Genomic DNA, 20,900 nt, shown 5'->3' on the forward strand with positions numbered 1-20,900 from the left:
TGTTTCAAAGGACAAGTCTAATCCCTTTGGATATGCATGTACGGCACAGATAGACTATGAATTGATAACTACAGTTGTAAATTCAAAACTTTAACTAGTCTCTTTTATAAAAGTGTGGGCTCTGGGCTGATATCACCTATCAATAGTTGAACCTCCTGATCCATAGTTCTCAGTCATTCATACCGTGCTGTGGTGAAGTCCAGGGAATATGCATGTTTAGCAAGCTTCCCTGGGTGAATCATGGTCCATGGACCAACCATTGGTAAACACTGTTCTTGATCACATACATTTTCTTCCCACCTCACGTTCCTCTCATACTAAACCAGTAAAGTGTGACTATATCACGGTTGTTATCAACTTTGGCTCCACATTAGAATCAACTGAGGTATCATTTAAAAAATACTGATTACAACCCCACCACAGAGAGTCTAATTTAATAGGTCTTGGATGGGACCCAGATATCAGTGTTTTTAAATAAAGAGTTCTTTACTTGATTCTAAGATGAGGCCAAACTTGAGAAACAATGAGCAAGAAGTATTACAAACCATGTCAAAGCACCTGGATCTGAGTCCTGGCCATGTCACTAACTGACTATGTCACGGTCCCTCTCTAAAATTCCATTTACTCATTTACAAAATTGGGATGACATCTGGTCTACCTACTTCACCTGATTATTGTGAGGAACAAATCTGATAACATGTTGTAAAAGCATTTTGCCAACCTCAAAATAGTAATGATACTATCGCCTGCCTATTACACTTTATATAGCCCTTTTTTTCTTGCTAATACTTTTTAAATGTCATAAGGAATAGGATTTATCCAGATGATATGGTTTGAGGGAGGGGTTAAAAAGATGAACAGAAGAGCCAAGGGCCAAATACATTTCAATTTTAAAAGGCAGTTCAGAATCTTTGTGGGGAGACAGGGCAGGAGAACATTTGTGCAGACAGTTTAAATGGGAGGAAACAGGAGGCCTAGTGAGATATTTAGTGGCGTGAGGAGGGCTGTGGAAAACAGTGAGACACTGAAAAGGAAATTAATAGCTATGGTATTAATAACTGCTGAATAGTGCTAGGGTAGACATTTCAAAAGGCATTAAAAACTTTGCAGATAGCACTTAAATAAGAGCAAGATACACAAGAAAATATTTGCAGAACCAGAACCAATAAAGTTACCTAATCAAACCTTTTGATTTTTCCCTTTAGGTACTTTGATAACTCCTGCTATGGCACTGCATAGTCCAGTAACATCATGCTCTATATTCCTTTAGGGCTCAGGTTTCTAAATTTGCTATCAGATCAAAATTGGAATTTTTAAGCTACAAAAGCATTCTAAAGGCTACTCGGAAATGCACACATGGATTTATTTGGGGAGGGTGGGAAGCAGACTGGACAGTAATAGGAACCTTTTTTAGCTCCAAAACCAGCCCTCCCCTCCAAGCTTCTGATCCTCTCCGCAATAATTCCTTTCCCCTCCCCTCCCCAATTCACTAGCTCATTACCAGTTTCACAAGGAGACTGGTGCCATCACCGCTGTTTCTCCCAACTCATCTCCCTGGAGTTACAAGCATTAAAATGAGAAGAAATAGGAAAAAGCAGCCTTAAAATTTTAAGGACTAATTTTGTATCTGTAATAATCATGATATACCTGGATTTTATCAACTCTGTTTAGTTCTCTCTCAGGTTTTCATCAGCATCAGAATCAGTTACAGCAGCTACATTTAAAATCCTGTAACCCTTTTTTAGGTGAAATTTTACGGGGAAAATTAATCCTTTCATTCTTTCAACAGACATTTATTTGCCAGGCACTGGAGACACAGAGGTGCAAAAGGCAGACAACTTGCATTCACCACTGCAAATCTTTTCTTAAATGGATTAGTATTACTTTTGGCTTGATTCTTTAAAAAGAATCATCACAATACATTACAAATGGGAGCATATCAGGGATTCTCTTCTGAAAAACTGACCACCTACGAGGGTTAAGAATCACCTAACCCATCTTTCTACATCTGTTTCCTTATATATAATATAGCAATAATGGTAAAAGTTCTATCTTCTTGGAGTCTTTGTGAGAAAATGTTAAAAGCCCCTCAAAAGGTGAACTGCATAATAAGACAAAATATAGTAATTCAGAAGGTAGGAAGACAATGAAAGTACATTACATAAATAAGCAATAAAACTTTGGGAACAGGATGTGGTACATTTGTAAAGATGAGCATGTGTATACCGTATAAGCCAGCAATTACTCTCCTACATACATAACTAAATGTAAGTATATATCCAAATATTCATGGTCAAGAGAATGGATACGCACTGGAGTATATACACACAATTAAGTATTATATGGAGTGAAAGTGAATGAACTACAGTGACTAAGCAAAACATGAATGAGTTCAGAAATACATCAAGTGAAAAAAGTAATATGCAGAGTGATACTATTTTTATAAAGCACAAAGACAAGCGTAACTAAATGAGATGTTTAGAAAATGTATGCAACTATTTTATGAAAAAAAAAAATAAACACCCTGAGAAGAGGCAGGGTAATGAGATGGGGAGGAGCATAGTTATAACTAAGACAATGTTGGTAATGTTCTAGTTAGTAAATTAAATGGCCAATTTATGAGTATCTGATTATTCTTATGCTTCATAACATATATATGACATGCATTCTTTTGTGTATATATATAATATTACATGAATTTAGAAATGTAATAGTGACAAAACAGATGTCTGAGAAACAGTATCCTGTCATTTGCTATCTAAAAGAATTTAATTAATATACTACACCACATATCTAGTTCTTCTGTTATTATTAATGGTGATACTATCTACATCTTTAAAAGTGTTTTGGTAAGATGCTCAGATAACATGCAATATAGTCTAGGTTTGTAAAAGAAAAAACCTATATAAACAGCCTATTTCATTTTCATATAATATAAAGTTTTAAAGTTATTTTTCACAAAAAAAGTGTCAGAAAGATGCTTTCCTAAAGTCTTATTATCATGTAATAATTTCATCACTCTTCTTTACCTTTCAGTCTGAGCCTTCAGAAAATTTGCAGCTACCAACAATCATGTTTTTTTTTAACATCAAGAATGAGGATTTCTCTTTCTCTCTGTTTGTGTATTTATATCTACTCAGATTATAATGCTATATTCTAGGCCTTCAAAGGGATACAGACATATATACACAGCATAATCTCAGCTTTGCAAATTCTATATGTTTTTTTGTTTGTTTTTTTGTGGTACGCGGGCCTCTCACTGTTGTGGCCTCTCCCGTTGCGGAGCACAGGCTCCGGACGCGCAGGCTCAGTGGCTATGGCCCAGGGGTCCAGCCGCTCCGCGGCATGTGGGATCCTCCCGGACCGGGGCACGAACCCGTGTCCCCCGCCTCGGCAGGCAGACTCCCAACCACTGCGCCACCAGGGAAGCCCTCTATATGTTTTTAGTTTTATATTTGTCTTCAGAAAAATAGTCCTCAAGCTATCTGGGTACTGTGCCTAATAGTTCTATATCTAACTCCTGATTCATTACGTTAGGATTATAAAGACAAGTTTAAAAAGATAATGGCTTTGCTTATTCATCATCAACCGAAACAACTGAAGAAAACTTAAAGGACTGAGTATTGAACTAAAATATATTGCTTAAATATAAAATAAAAAAACATTATCTTTCATATTGCCTTCAACAGGTATGCTAAGTAATGTAATTCATATTGTTTAAAAATTACATATAAAGTTTGTCCTCGTTTTTGGTCTGAAATGTACCAGTTTCAAATCCCAAGAGCCCAAGTCCATTTTTCAGGTCACCTAGAATGTCTGATTCAGGAAGGCTTAAACACTAACCCTGAAAATACAGCAAAAATAATATTTAAAGCTGTGTTTGAGATGAATGATAGACTATCCTGGCTGAGCTTTCATATGGTTTAATACTTACTACATGAACCACAGAATATAGCCTGCCTACCCCAGTATAATTTATATCCCCATTTTAGAACTTTACATGTACTTCACTACTACTTGAATCTTAATATCCCTATTACAACACACATTCTGTAAGACTGACTATTTATTATACACTAGCCTTTTACCTTTACAAGTTTCGAGTTTTCCACTTTCAACTCTAGGTTGCTTGAATATGTGGATAGGGATGGCAAATTCACAAGTAACCAAAATTAATTTCTGTATTCCATTTGAACATGGACATTTCAAAATATCATCCAGAATATGAAACATATATAGTTACCAATTTGCCTTAAATTCTAAAATCATCCGAAATTAAACCAAAATTCTTTATAAAAAATCACTCATTGTAGAAACAGGTCTTTCTTCATTGCCCCTCAGTACCAAAAGTAAGCAGAGAATCACTCCTTTAAATTTTGTGTGAAACAACAAACTAACTGAGAGAGTTTCCAAAGATCTTTTGCTATACAAGGTAACTAAAATTGCCATTTATTAAGCACTCACTAAAATGCCAGATCATGAACTAGATCAATTTCCAATATTCACATAAATTCACCTACAATAATCCAACAAGGTGGTTGGTGATCCACTTTACAAATAAAGACACAGTTATCAGAGATATGAAGTAATCTGTCCAAGTTCACACAGTTTGTAAAGAGCAGAGCCATAATGAATTCAGATCTACTTTATATCAAAGCTCACTAACCTATTTTGCCATAAAAGGTAAGAGTAAATAATATAAAGTGTCAACTAGGAAGGTAAAGGATGTAATATTCATATAGATAAAACATAATAAAGTAAAATATGATAGTACTGTCAATAAACTCATAGGCCAAATTTTCTTGCTTAAATCCTTAATAAAACATAAAAAATCATTTCTAAGGCTATTTTTACAAAATTCTGTAATCTTTTATTTTTTGCTATTTATAAATACATGTCCTAACAATTTAAACCACAAATACCAGTTCAATTAAGTCCTAAAAAAGCTCTTATTTTCTCTTGGGTATTTACCTTGAGTAAATAACAACCCAATTAAGATAAAACAGGTTAGATTAAATTCAAGCAGGAATATTTTTTTAAAGGGTTATATACTCAATATGTTCACTTACATTTTTATTTAAAAATGTATATTTAAAGAATAACTCATAAATAGTTTACTTTTACTGATATGTATTTAAAATGGTGTAAAGGTAACAAAAATGAGTAGAAAGCACACACACACATAATTTAGAGGAAGATGTCCATCAAAAAGAACCATTTCCACTATTGACCTTTGAAGACTATTTTTTCCATTTTCTTGAACAAAGAGTTAGAAAGGAACAAAATACATCAGACAGGTAAATATGGGGAAAAAAATCAAACAAATGAACGGTCATAAAATCAGAAAAACAACTTAAGTAAAGATATTTATTAGAGGAAAGACCAAAGCAGTGGCACAGTTGTTTCTGGTGCTTAAGTTGGGATGACAGTAACTATTCTTCTTTATGGTTTTCTGTATTTTTTAAATTAATGAGTATTATTATTTTATAAACTTTTTTAAAGGACAAAATACCTAATAACTATGCAGTAAAATTTTAAAAATTATGGCACAATACTAGATGAAAAAGACCATTTTGAATATATACATGTGTATGTAGATGAAAACAGACAAAATGGCAAGTAAAACAAGCAAAATGATAACAGGCGTTTTCTTTGGGTGGAAAGATTACAAGCAATGTTTTTTTTCTTTTCATTACTCTAAATTTTTCTATAAAGCATATTACACTGCATTTATAATATAAAAAATATAGAAATTAGAGGAGTATAGAGTGTGCTACATACAAACCTTTATACAGATGCCATACAACATCAACGGAACGAATACAAGCTAGGACCATAAAAGCTCTCTTTCAACATCTAAAAAAACTTCCAGTTCTCAGTGAAGATTCTCTCAGTTAAGATGTTTTGAACAGTACATGCTATTTCTTCAGATTTTAGAGGGTGGGAAAGGAAATTGTTGACCATGCAGTAGGTAAAAAATCACATATTTAAAATAGATTGATGTTTTTAGAAAGGTTTCTAAAATTGTATTTTTTCTTCTCAAAAATTATTTATAACCATCTTAGGTGAAAGACTATTGACCTTTTTTTTTTTTCCTAACTTTAAGCTGGGAATGGTAAGGGAAAGAAGTATGTTTCAAACACTATCCAGAAAATCAGTGATACTCAAGGACACGGAAAAATGAGCCTTAAAAGGATGAAAAACGAGCAAGCCCATGAGAAAACACAAGAACATTTTATAATATATAATTTAGAAGGGACCATTTCAGGTAAGAGTATATCAGCAGAACTTGAATTTTAAAAGGAAGTCTTCATTTTACAATTGCATGTGAATCTACAACTATCTCAAAATAAAAAGTTTACTTACAAATTAAATTAAAAACATTTTTAAATAAGCAAAAAAGGAAGCTTTCACTCTGCATTTAACAGTTCAAAATCTGATTTAAAATGTTTCACATGTTGAAATTTTTCTCTCAGTATCTCCTTCACTGTATATGTAGCTGAAGAAAACTAACACCAAATGGAGAAAAAAAATCTGTGTACATTTATTATTTAAAACAAACTTGTTATTCTAGTTCTTTGTATCAAGTCTTTTTCTCATCCATTTTATAATTAATAATACTTTACTTTTGTTTTTCACTTCACATTTGTGAACCATTTTTAATACATCTAATTTGATTCTCACAATGATAGAATTATTTCTGTTTATAGATGGTTTGTCCAAGGTGAAATGCTCATGAAACAACAGGGCTAAGCCTCAAATCTCCCAATACTCATTGTCCCCACCCTCCGTCCCTTGCCCCAAGTATTCTAAGTTCCACCAAAGTTTCACCTTGCAAACCGATACTTTTGCACCCATTTCTTAACTAGTGACAATCTAATTAATCATTTTTTGTGTTTGAACTGGAAAACATTTTAAATGGTGCAGTAGAATAAGTTTAGGTTAAGCTGATACTCATTAGGGTAGGCATCATGGCAATTATTTCAATGCTGACAAGAAGTGCGTGGGTACCTGTCTCATTTTTCTGTTTCAGGTGCCGACAGTGCTCTAAATATCTGAAGCTTCAGTTCTTTGTGAGAATTCTTCCCATTTAAGATTTTAAAACCAGTTTCCCTTTTTTCTCAAATGTGTTATTATATCTTATGTGGGGAAGAGGTGTTGGGGGAAGAATCTCTTTAAAAGACTTCAACTATAACTGTCTAAACCCATCACATCTGGAAATAAGAAAAACAGATACAGTAAGATTAAATAAATTCTTCCAAACAGAGCTTGTTAAAAGAAATTTCTCTTTCTCCTCTAATGTTTGCATTGCTTTAAATATAAGTAGCCAATATCAAGAAGCACTTTCCACTTACTTCATAGTACCACTCCTTTGTGCTAAGAAGGGGAAAAAAAAGCTATTTGTGACAGTTTATTTTTAGATATTGATCATCTCATCTTGCTCAAAGGGAATAAAAATAATTAAAGTTGAGTGAAAATAATTTGAAGTACAGCATATTTCAAAGCATAACTATCATCATAACTGTTCAGATGAGATTTCTTGAAAGCCTGGTAATAAATGCATGCCCTAGATATTTTTTTTTTAAATCTACACTTTGCTTATTCAAGTTGGCCTCTTTTACTGGCAGCTTAAGTTTAATTCTGCCTTTAGATACTGCATACAATTCCAAGTGAATGAGATGATTAGTGTGTATTTAATGGCTGAATGAGACCATTAGATGGACACCGACTGTTTGTAAACTACGTAATTTATTTTAAAATATAATAAGTATTCATCTATGCTGTGCTCTTTCATCAAACTGAAAGTAGTATTTCTTCAATGTACATAGCATTCATTTTGTTTTTCTAATAACTCAAATTCATTTTAGAAAATCTGAAAAATACAGAAACATAGTCTAAATAAACTAAAATCACCTGTAGTTTCATCATCAAGAAGCAAACACTTAACTGTTTTATTTCATCATTTTAATTACCATCCTCATTCCTATTGCCAAGATAGGTAGCAACAGACCACAGAGCCCAGAAAGACTTGGCATCAAAGATATGACATCACACAACAGTAGAAAAATAATAGATTATTTAAGAGATGATTTACAGACATTCATATCATGCCTACAATTAAGTTTCCTCTAAAAAATATATTTTGTTAGTGTTATATAACAGCATAGTGTTTCAGAAGTTTCGTTCACTTTCATTCTAGCACTGGAAAATGGTTATGAGGATCAATATTTTAATTTTAATTAATGAATAAACTGAGATGTAAAGTGATGGGTATCTCTGTATATCTCTGGGGTTCTTTATATGAGTAGCAGAGACAGAACTGCAGCTTTTACACTGGAGTTGAAATAAAAATAAGTAACGATTTAAGCATTTAATTCTAGATTTTTCTGGAAGAGTATAAATGGGTATGTGCTAACTACATGGGATAACTGGGGCTCAGGTCAATTTATTTTAACAAGTAAGTAATGAGCACAACATTGTTCCTGTTTTCAAGAAGAAAACAGTCTAATGGAAGTCAGATAATTATGACTCACAGCAGAATATAACTGACAAGATGTAAAATGCATGTAAAGTAAGTTTAAGGGATTTCTACCTTTGCTCATACAACAAGCAATTGTAGCTGATAAGTCAACAAAGGGGACAAACTGTAATCATAAAAAATAATTAATACAGAAAAAGGAACAAAGACCAGACTGGAGACATAGAAGACAAAGAGCAAGGTGGTATATTTAATTTAATCGCAACCACATCAACCACGGTTGATTAAATATAAATGGTCAAAGTAGGGGGTATACAAACAATTATGAGAAATAGTAAAAGTTTCATGAGTGGGGTGGCATTTCCTAGAGGCCTTAAAGGATGGGACATAATTTTGACAGGCAGTGATAAAAAGATATATGGGACATGTTCTGAGGAGGCCTCACAACATAAAAAGATGAAACTGCAAGATCTATTTTACCAACAATAACTCATCTACATGAACTGGAGTACAATTAAGATACAAAGGAGTACTAGAAGATAAAATTGAAATTATATTAGAACCTTACTTGGAGTCCTTTGAATTCCAAAGAGGAATTTGTAATCAATTTGGAAATTAGGAGAAAATCGCTGAAAGCGACAGAATTGGAGCTGGGCTTTGGGATGACTAGTCTGAAAGTGATCCATTCTATACTTATAAGTAGATTAAATCATAATGTCATGAAGATGTATTTTTTTTTTTTTTTTTTTGTGGTACGCGGGCCTCTCACTGTTGTGGCCTCTCCCGTTGCGGAGCACAGGCTGCAGACGCGCAGGCTCAGCGGCCATGGCTCATGGGCGTAGCCGCTCCGCGGCATGTGGGATCTTCCCGACCCGGGGCACGAACCCGTGTCCCCTGCATCAGCAGGCGGACTCTCAACCACTGCGCCACCAGGGAAGCCCTGAAGATGTATTTTATTGAGAGAAATTTACGACTAATATTTCCTTTAAGGTACCACATAAAAGACCTGGTTAAAGTAAGTGAATTAAGATATCAAGTCAGGTAACATGTTGGGAGGGGGTAGGCAAGGCAAGAACCAAGAACACCCATATACAGAGAAGTTTCTGTTTGGAAGCATCTTAAAGGTGACACATGGAACAGGACATGTGATGGGAAAATGAGAGTGAGGTAGAAGGAACTGTGAGAAATGTTATGAGCTACTGAACTTTAAAAAAAACAGAAATGGGTGATGTTTCTGCTACCCAAGAAGGGCAAGACATTCTCTTCAAAAGAAGGGCAAGAAGAAGGGCAAGGCATCCTCTTCCCAAGAAGGGCAAGGCATCCTCTTCAAAACAGAGTGTACAGTGGTCGAGGGTACAGAAAGTCCTTCTGTGTCCTCTGTATACTTGGAGTATTTCAATTACTTGGTCAAGACAGGATGTACTTAAAGTTCAATCTGTAAAAGTATCTCTCTCTCTCTCCTACCTAATGTTTCCTGATCTGTAAATAGCAAAACTTAAACCCATTATGCCTTGACGTAAGATTCCTAAAGAGAATGTTGAGCCAAACAGTGCAGCTGTTAAAAGGTCCTGTTATGAGCATGAACAAGCCTCTGAGGGCAATATCAGAATGGCACATGTCTTCTATGAAGTAGATGTCTATAGCAGGTGTTCATACGTTCTGGAAACAAAAACTGCATCACTTGTTACTTAGATGGTAGGTTCTTAAAATAGCAGAATGGGTGGGTTAGTCCTATCTCACACAAACTGCACTTCCACCCCTGCACATGCCTCTACAGGAAATTTTAAGTCACTGAAAATCATTTCAGCCATTCGTAACGTAACATTTGAAGGTTAGCGTGACAGAGGTATGCTCTGGAACCTGTGAGTTCTACACATAGAAAACTTTCCACTTTTGACTTCACTCTACGGTAAAAGTTAAAAGAAAGGTAATTTTTTTTAAAGATCACTTTGTTTATCTACTTCTGATATGGGAAAACATTAAGTATGAATGAGTTCAGTGAAAATAAATACACCTGATTCTCCTTCAAGATTTTCAAGAAAACTTATCAGAGTTGCCATTTAGAATTGCAGTCTTTGTTTACAAGGCAACAAAGAGTGGGCCAATTACTCAAAAGTTAACCTTAAACTGGCCATCCAGATCCAGATGTTTAAAGGAGACACAAGAAATTAAAAACATCCACTTTCTGTCATAATTATGCATGGAAATGACATTATTTTAGAAGGTGACATCAGATGGATTGTATTCTCATAGAATGGATAATACGTATGAGTTTCTCATGTTTAAAAAGTTGAAAAATAAACTCAATTCTCCCATTTAATTCCACAGTATTTCAATTATTTGAAAACCTTAAGTAATACATGTAATAGTTATCACAGATCTTGTCATGTGGCGGATAATTATTGTATTATTATGACTGTTGGCATATAGATTGCTACTGAACACATATCCAACGTACTATGAATGATTATCATACAAATACTGTGCAGTAGGTACCCTTAAAGCAGAGAAAACTTCTTTCTCTCATGGTAAAAGGGAAGAAACTAATAGTCTATTATCCACATCTCAAATCTCTGGTCAAGTTTAATGGCTTTAAAAAAAACAGCTTTAGAAACATATTTTTGAAGAAATGTCACTGACAATACAGATCTACAAGAAAAATTACCCACAGATTATATTACTGTTCTTTCATTCCTATGCCTTAGAACAGTGTATGAGAATCAGAATCACCTGGAAAACTAGTAAACATGCAGATTCCTGGGCACTCCCCACAGTACATTTGGAGTGTGTGCCAAGAATCTGAATTTCTAACAAGTTTCTGTGTGATGATAATGCTACTGGCCCACGAACCACACTGGACTAGCATAGCCCTAGAACATGAGTCAGCAAACTGTGGCCCAGGGCTAAATTCAACCTGCTGCTTGTTTTTGTAAAACAAGTTTTATTGGCGCATCACCATGTCCATTGATTTCACTTACACATTGTCTGCGGCTGCTTTTGCAGTTGAATACTTGGATCAAACACCATATAGCCTATATCGTTAAAGCCTACAAAACCTTACATACTTAAAATTTGGCCTTTCACAGAAAACGTTTGCTGACTTTGGCCTAAAATTCCACTCTTCTCCCTAATATCCAGTTGAAATCTTTGACATTCAGAAATAAAATTTACTGATAACAAATATGAAGACATGTAGTGAGACAACAGCATTTCAAGGCTGATAAAATGTTTATCATCTTCATCCATGTTTGTGACTAACAGCAGTGAGTTACTTTCTTACTGCTATGATATAATCCTGATGAATGTCTGCTGTATTCCACAGTTAAAAGTCATAAACTTACTCTCCTTTCTATAAACCTGCAATTTCAGAGAAATGGTGCTAATAAAATCTATACGGTACAACAGAAAATATATTGAAACATTTAAGATTGTATTAAAAAAATTTCTTATTTGAGAAAATACAGGCAATATAAGAAAATTATCCCTCGTCATAAAGGACAGGGAGTAGAAGGATAAATTAAATCATGAATTTCCCCAATAATCTTCTGTATCATCACATTTTATCCTCTGCTTTCCCTATTTCTGCATCACTGGATAGTTTAACAAAAAATGGCACCCTGAGAAAGTACCAGCAGTAGCAGCAATAGGTTGACATGAGGCTTACACAGAGTGGTGGTTGCTAGCCTCACACCTCTCAGATGTGTTTTATTATTAGATTTAAACAAATTTTTGCAGGATATGTACTAGTCAATTCACTCCTCTACCACTTCTCCATGTTATGCCAGGACATTTACATCAGCTGCTGCACTACTGAACACGTTCGATTTGAAGTCCCTGGCTTAAATAATATTCAAAGTAAAAAAACTGGCTCATGTAAATAGATCATTTAAATGATTAAGGTGATAATTAAAGGCTATTATGTATATTTGTTTGTATGTATACCTATATAAATGAAACTATAGTCGTACTAATAAGGAACTAATGGTGTCTTAGAGCAAAAGTCTCAGATTGTTATTCAAATGTATTAATTTAATTTTGTGAAAGGCCATACAGTTTAGTCATCCCCACTAAAAGTGTGAGAGTAACCTACTTATTTATTATAAAGCTGTCTCTGGAGGTTCAGATTACTTTTACATCTGCTGATAAATAAAACTCTTGTTTACTGGGCTATATGCATAGTTTTCCAATGAATTATGTATTTGGTTTCTTTTGAACCATTTGTCTTTGAATGAGAAAAATCCCAAACCAGTATTTTATAATCTCTTGGTAAATACAAGTACTTCTCATTGTTAGAATATGAGATAGCTAATAAATTAACTGAAGAAAATTTTCCAGCTAATACCTGTTGCACGATTGTTGTTAATTCCAAGCAGAGCTGTATGACATTATTCCTTGTAACTGAATAGTCTGTGACAGCAGCAAATGGTGATCTATAAAGGAAAAAGGAAAACTGTGATTAATAGGAACAGCTTTTGAAAGTTCCCCAAATACAATAGCCTAAAATAAGATTTTGAATAATATGAAATGAATTGTTCTGAAGTTTACATAGGGATAAACAATATTCGGAAATATTTAAGGAAGAAAATCGAGGGAAATGCTTGGAAGATAATTCAAGAAAAATGTTTGTTTTCCATCAAATTTCTCTTTTTTTAGTGCTTAATATTTAAAAGTTCTTTCGTACTTCTTACGAGGTCTCTTCACTACATCTAAAATAAAACAACACCAAAAAGGCATGCTTTAGCAAAGACATTTTAGTTTATTTTCAAATGAAAGTAAGATTTTGAGTCCAGTGGCTTCTTGAAATAGTCACAATTCAGAGCTAGTCTAATGACAGCTATCACCTACCGAGGACTTACTATATGCCAGTTACTTTTCTAAATGCTTTACATGTACCAACTAATTTTCACAACTCTTAAGATATGCACTATTATCATTCCCATTTTACATATAAGAAATGTGAGGTAGAGAAAGGTTAAGTGAAAACTAGTAAATGGTGGAGCTAGTAATCAAACCCAGGAAGTCTGACTCCAGACTCCACAGTCCAGAGTTAAACACAAATATACCACCTCTATGAACTTAAGTAGGTTTTTATTTGTACCGAATCAATTACTTACATCACTTCACATCCCTTTTCAAACAACTTGGCATGTAAATAATATATATTGGTATGAGGTTTATATTTTCAAGAATGTTATAGACAGCAGCAGTCTTCCCAAGCAAGTGTTTTGCCACCAAATGAATTCAGTGCCTTTCCATTAGTCCTTATCCTCTCTCCTGTCTACGAATGCCAATCAGGTTTTTGTGGGGCCAAAGCTTATATGATTTGGGAGGCCCAGTTTAAAGGAAACAAAATCACAAATAGAAAAGAAGGTATGGGGGTAAATATTTAGTCAGATTACTAGAACTTTAGTGCTTTGGATCTCTCTACTGATAACTCTTAAGGCAATTTACTATAAATGATTATGTAAGACTGCTTCCTGGTTACAAACTGAATTTGTCTCTCTTCTAGAAAACTCTACAACTCAAGCACCTCCCATTGTCACAGGGGTCCACAGGAGAGGCCCTTTATTGGTTACATTTTTTTAGAAACGTATTTTTCACTTATGTATTTTGGCCATTCTAATAGCTATGTAGAGGCTTATCACAGATTTAACTTGTATTTCCCCAAAGTTATATGTATTTGCTCTATTTATATATTATCTATATTTAATCGTTAACTGTATTTCCCTAATAGTTTTCTAACTGGTTGTGCTGACTTGTGCATATTTGCTATCCATATATAATCTTTAGTGAAATGTCTGCTCAAGCCCTTTGCCCATTCTTTATTTAGATTTTTGGCATTACTATTGAGTTTAGAGACTTCTCAGTATTTTCTGTACGCAAGTCCTTTGCTGAATAGGTAACCTGTAAAATTTCTTCTCAGTCTATGGCTTCTCTTTCCATCCTTTAACAGAATCTTTAGCAGGTCAAAAGTTTTTTATTTTAATGAGGTCAAATTTATCGATAATTTCTTTTCTGGATTGTACCTTTAGCCTTATATCTAAGAAATCTTCACCTGACTCTAACTCAAGTTTTCTTCTAAAAGTTTTTTATTTTACTTTTAGATCTATGACCCATTTTTAACTCAATTTTTGTATAAGGTGTGAGGTTTGGGTCGAGGTTCACTTTTTTCCCTGTGCCTATCTAAGTGTTCCAACACCATTTGTTGAAAAACTAACCATTCTCCACTGAATTGCTTTTGCTCCTTTGTCAAAAACTGGCTAACCATATGCATAAAGTTCTGGACTCCCTGTGTCTATCTTGCCACCAATACCAGTTTTGATTACTGAAGTTAGATAATATTTAAAATAGTATTAAAAACTTCAAAATTGATGAAGTATTATGGTCCCTTTATTTTTTAATACAAATTTTAGAATCATACTGTCTGTAGCTATAAAAAAATCCTGCTGTAATTTTTATGTGAATTTTATTAAACCTACAGGAAGATTCGAGAACTGACATCTTTACTAAGTTGAGTCTTCCAATCCATGAACACAGTATGTCTCTCCATTTATTTAGGTCTTGTTTGATTTTTTTTAATTTTTATTTTTTTTTGTTTGTTTGATTTTATACATCAGTGTTTTATAGTTTTCACATACAAATCCTGTAGATATTTTGCTAAATTTATATGTAGGCATCTCATTAATTCTAGAGCAACTGTAAATTATACCATGTTTTTACTTTTTGTTTCCAACTGTACATTGCTAGTATACAAGAATGTGATAAATTTTTCTGTGTAGACTTCATATTCTACAACCTTGTCAAATTCACTTACTAGTTCAAAAAGATGTTTTGTAGCTACCTTGGAATATTCTACACACAGACATATATTATTTGCAAATAGGAAAAGTTTTAGTTTTTCCTTTCTAATCTCTAGACCTTTTACTTCCTTTTCTGGCCTACTGTATTGGATTATAACAGGAGGGATGAGAGTGGACAGCCTTGCCTTATTCCCAATCTTAGGAGGAAAGCATTGTCTTTCACAGTACAAGGTCAGCTGTTGCTTTTTATATATGCTTCATATCAAGTTGAGATATTACTACTCTATTCCTACTTTGCTGAGAATTTTTCTCATGATCGGGTATAGGATTCTACTGAATGCTTTTTTTTTACATTAACTGATATGATTATATGATTTTTATTCTACAGCACATTAACATGGTAGACTACATTGATTTATTTTCAAGTACTGAAGCAGCCTTGCCTGCCTAGAATGAATCCCACTTAGGCAAGGTGCACAGTTCTATTTATATGTGGTTGGACTTGGATTGCCAATATTTTGTGGAGGATTATAACATGTAAGTTTGTACTATCTTTGCCGGGTATTGGAATCAGGATAATGATTGTACCATAAAATGAGATGGGATGGATTACCTCTATGTCTATTTTCTGAAATAAGACTGTGTAGAATTGGTGTTATTTTTTCTTTAAACATAGAATTCACCAGTGACATCATCTAGGCCTGGGACTTTTTTCCCCTACTCCAAAGAGTTTCTAAGTACAATTCAATTTCTTTAATAGTTACAGGATTATTCAGAGAATCTATTTCATCTTGGGTAAGTTTTGGTAGTTTTTGTGTTTTTGAAGGAATTGGTTCATTTCATCTAAGCTGTCAAATGTATGTATAAAGAATTATTTGTAGTATTCCTTTATTATCCGTTTAATTTTGATTGACTTCTCAACATAGTGTGGTCCCGTTTTCAGTTTCATTGATTTCTGTTCATTTATCATTATTATTTGCTCCCTTTTGCTGCTTTGGGCTTATTTTCTACTTTCTTTTTTCTTTAATTTTATTTTTTTAAGAATACTTAGCATGAGATCTAACCTCTTAACAAAAATTTAACTGTAAAAGACAATACTATTAATTATAGGTACAGTGTTCTACAGCAGATCTCTAGAACTTTTTCATCTTGCTTAACTAAAACTTTATGCCCATGCTTGTTGACTGGCAATTATTTTTCTACTTTCTTGAGATGAGAGCTTAGATAATTGATTTGAGACCTTTCTTTTGTTCTGATATAAGCATTCAGTGCTTACAAATTTTCCTTTCAGAATTGCTTTAGCTGCGTGCCTCAAAAACTATGACTTGCTCTAATTTTCATTCTGTTCAATGTATTTCTTTTTATTTCCCTTGAGATTTCCTCTTTTATCCATGGATTAGTTAGAAGTGTGTTGTTTGATTTCTAGTTTGACTCCATTATGGTTAAAGAAGAGATTCTAACTGATTTAAACTATTTTAAATGTGTTGAAGTTTGTTTTATGATGCAGATACGGTGTACCTTCATGAATGTTCCATGGGCACTTGAAAAGAATTTGTATTCTACTGTTGTTGGATGAAATGCTCTCAAAATGTCAAGTATATCTTGTTATCTGGTGTTGTTCAGCTCTTCTAATCCTTACTTTCTGTTTTGAGAGAGGAGATGAGGTAGCCAATTGTAATTGTGGATCTGTCTATTTCTTCTTTTAGTTCTGTCATTTTTTGCTTCAAGTACTTTGAAATTATTTTGTGGTATATACATCTTAGCAGTTTCTGTTTCTTGTTTTTTGAATTGTCTATTTATAGGCTCATCTGTTGCATTTTGGTGTTCTTCGTTTTTAATTTAAATGTAATATTCACCTAGTACACATTAACCCCCTGCTTCTCGTAACTGTTTGTTGCAAGTATTTTCCCCAGTTTGTCATCTGTCTTATACTTAGTCATGTTTTTCAATTTTATGTAGTCAAAGTCAAACAGCATATTTCTTTGCATTTTATTTCATATTTTAAAATACTTAATAATAAGTCTACATCTAGAAATCATTTTTTGTCTATATTTTCTCCAGTTTTCTTATGGATTTATTTTTCCCTCTTAAATAAATGATAGGCCTAAAATTACTTTAGTGAACAGGTAGTGTTCTATCATTATTTATTCTCCAAAGGCTTAATCAAGTACCCCAATTCTACTTATCAAATGACCCTTTCTTTTTCCAGGGGTTTGAACATATTGTTTTCTAAATGATTCTATATACCGCAGTCTATTATGCGCTGTCTTCCACTACTGTTTATTCCTATTCTGAAATGGTATATTTTTCAACATAGTTTACTAAAACAGGAGTCATTAAGAATTTAAATAATGATAATTAGAACAAAATGTATGTAATTAATTAATCTGAAGTCATTGCATAGCTATATCTAAATTTATTAAAACTCATTAAACTTAAAATGGATAAATTTTATAGAATGTAAATTAGGCTTCAATAAAACTATTTTTTAAAAGATGTTAAGATACAAGCACTTCTAGGAAAACATCATTTAAAAAAACCACCCCAAGACGATTTTTTCTGCTGCACTGAAGCATAAAAATTGGCATTTTAATTAAGAATTCAAAAATGCTTCTGGCATGATTAGAAGGAGCTTGGGTTCCTAGTTTTGCAAAGGTCAAAGTCTGTTAATAAAATCTAAAAGCTTCATTCAAAAGTGATGAGATGAAGTACAGCATGATTTTCCCCATAAAATCTTAAAAAAAGACTCATTTGATCTTGAAAATGTACCAAAAGAAAAATCTATTTGATAGCAAACTGAATTCTAAGGCGTGTTTTCCACTTTGCTGAGCACTCATATTTCAAGTGGGACAAGCTTCTCGCTCAAGATTAACTGTCAAAAAAAAACTGGAAAAAAAAATCTAAGATATACCTAGGAAAACATGCATTTTTTCTTGTAGTGAATTCCCCTAAAGTTTTCATTTTAAAGGCAAATCATATACAATCACACAAGAACCATTCTTAGCCAGCACATCTTAATGTTTGGGATGATGATAAATAAAAGAAGGCTGACAGGTTCCAGTCTTTGTCAGTTACCAAAGATGAACACTCAATCATGACTTAATGAGATAAAGAAATGGATCTCTAACATGATCAACTTGAAAACAAAACAAAATTAAGAGAGGAATTTGTTCCTCAGTCTAAAGAAACCCCAAGTTAGAGCTCAGGCTACTTAGAAAAAAACACGTGGCTGACTCGAGGTAAACAAAATAAAATTCATGGCAGGAAAAATTTCTGATGCCAGAAAGTTAAAAAATAAATAAATAAAATCTTTGGCTCATTAATAAATGGCCATTACAGGAACCATCCTACTTAGATCTTAAAAGTTACACAACTATCCTCAAATCATCAAATGGATAATAAAATGCTTATACTTCTTTCTAGTGCAAAAGTTATTGACCCTATAAAAAATATTTGTTGTACATTCTTTTCAAACAAAAGCATTTATGGAAAGGTTATTAATGGTTCAGAAATCCTAAACAAATTAGAAGCTAACAAGAAAAACTAAGGAGTTAATTAGGAAATCTGGAAGGCCTTACTGTTTCTCAGGTTGGCACTGCTGAGCCTAAGGGGCATTCTATGAACAATAGCCTTGCTAACATCACTGCTCATTTCTGGAACAAGAGGTGCCAAGTTGGAGCACTGAGCACACAAGAGGAAATAAGACCAAACAACAACGAGCCACAGCATTTGGTAGTGTTTGGGGTAGATTTCTTTGTCTCTGTAATTTTTCCCTGGTATAGAAATAATTTTTGTCCTATAGTTTCATATCATGGAAGAAGAAATTAGTTCAACCACTTTCGTAGATAAAGCAAAAGATTTCAAAGAATACATTTTTTCCCTTGGCATACTAACCCTTATGCCTTAAACATTTAAAAGGTTTTCAGTGATATAAAAAGACATCTCATTGATCCTTTCAAAACAGAATGATCTTAAAATGTATTTCAGAAACAATTAGAAATAGGTATTAATGCTAAAAATGAGAGAAAATAATAAATTTTCATTATAAATAGCAAAATAAACTTTTTCTATATATAATACTTCTGAATATTTTTTAATGATGTTACTGTACAACATGGTACATGCAGTGATCTGGAAACGTCCAAGTATAGATTGATCTGGCAAAGCCATATAAAACTGTAAGAAAGATGAGGTGTGAAAAACAGCAGGACGTAGGTTAAAAATAGACAAGTAAACCATGAATTGAAAATAAACAGTAAAGCTACCAACTGTGATTCACCTCTGAAGCTTTTCCTCTGGGAAAGTCTGTTGTTTCACTCAAGTCAATATTTAAAATACGAAGAAAAAGGGGATTTCTGTTAGCCTTAGATTTTATTTTCTTTAAGAAATGTAAGGAGCTAATTTTTGAAAATAAATGTTACTTAAATGGAAGCTCCACTGAAATTGCAGTTTTTGTGATTTGTAAACATTTTCCCTAGCACCCTAATGCTTTTGCCTTAAACATTCAAAAGGCTTTCAGTGATATTAAGAGATATCTCATTGATGTCTTCAAAGTAAAATGAGAAATAAACTTTCTATAAAAAAATTCTATATAGCAATTTGAAGTATCAAGGCCAGAAAAAGAAAAGTGGTATTCTTGTTTAGCATTTGAGGAGAAACACCAAAGTACAAATAAATGTTTATATATGCCGCATTCCTAAGAACTGCTTCCTCAAAATCCTTAAGAACTGGTCCACATTCAAAAGGAGACGTAGTATGACAAAGGAACATGATAGAAACAAGAAGGGCTTTGGTATCACAACAAAAATAGATTCAAATTATAATTTTCACACTAGTGAATAACTTCAGGCAAATTACTTCATGTTTCATATGTAAAATGGGGATAATGATACCCGCTTCGTGAGAATTCAATAAGTCAATACATGAAAAGCATCTAGTTCAGTATGGAGCTAAATTAAAGATTTTTTCCTATTCTTTCTTTTCCTTTCTCCCTTCAAGTGACATAAAATAAAAATTGCAATAAACTCATCATATTGCTGTGCATGCAAGTTCTCCCCAAAATGTAAAAAAAAATTAATGCCAAAAAGTCAGATTTTTAAAAAATTAAGCCAGTTGTTTGGCATCAAAATAACCATAGTTACCTGAGAGAATTTTTCATTTTTCAACTAAAGAATTATACTATATTGTACACTAAAGGAATAAACTAAGGTTAAAGATCCAATGCTTGGCAATATTCGATTGCAGTGACCATTTTAAACCCTCCAAATTAAAGGCAATCTACCATGACAAATCAAGATATTAAAAGTTTTTGGCCAACATAATTTCTATGGAACTTTTATAATTAAGTACTTAAGTTCTAAGTTCTTCAAAACAAAAATAAAAAAGACAAGATACATTCTTACCTTATATAAAGAAAGCACAAAAACAGATTAGTTTTGGTCTAGAACTTGGTATTAACTAAATTTAGTCAGAGAAGAGGTAGGGAGTTAAATCATGATTCTACAAGTCACCAACAAACTTTGCTAGTGTTTATTCTTTGAAATTATGTAAAGGGAAATAAGATGAATATATTCCTCATATGGCTTTGGTGAACAAGGTCAATGATTTATAGAATATTAGTG

The 20,900-nt window shown here is 33.2% G+C and overlaps 1 protein-coding gene across 4 annotated transcripts in view; it reads right to left on the minus strand.

The window, feature by feature from the left end:
• CNKSR2 (connector enhancer of kinase suppressor of Ras 2) overlaps positions 1-20,900 on the minus strand; it is a 255,645-nt gene that overhangs the window by 170,113 nt on the left and 64,632 nt on the right. For all 4 annotated transcript variants that reach the window (XM_024739455.1, XM_024739454.1, XM_024739453.1 and 1 more), the window contains exon 4: positions 12,822-12,909. In XM_024739455.1, coding sequence (XP_024595223.1) covers positions 12,822-12,909 — 88 coding nt within the window. The remainder of the gene's footprint in view (positions 1-12,821; positions 12,910-20,900) is intronic.

The sequence above is a fragment of the Neophocaena asiaeorientalis genome, unplaced genomic scaffold (genome assembly GCF_003031525.2).
Source record: "Neophocaena asiaeorientalis asiaeorientalis breed wild unplaced genomic scaffold, Neophocaena_asiaeorientalis_V1.1 scaffold194, whole genome shotgun sequence".
Taxonomy (NCBI): domain Eukaryota; kingdom Metazoa; phylum Chordata; class Mammalia; order Artiodactyla; family Phocoenidae; genus Neophocaena; species Neophocaena asiaeorientalis.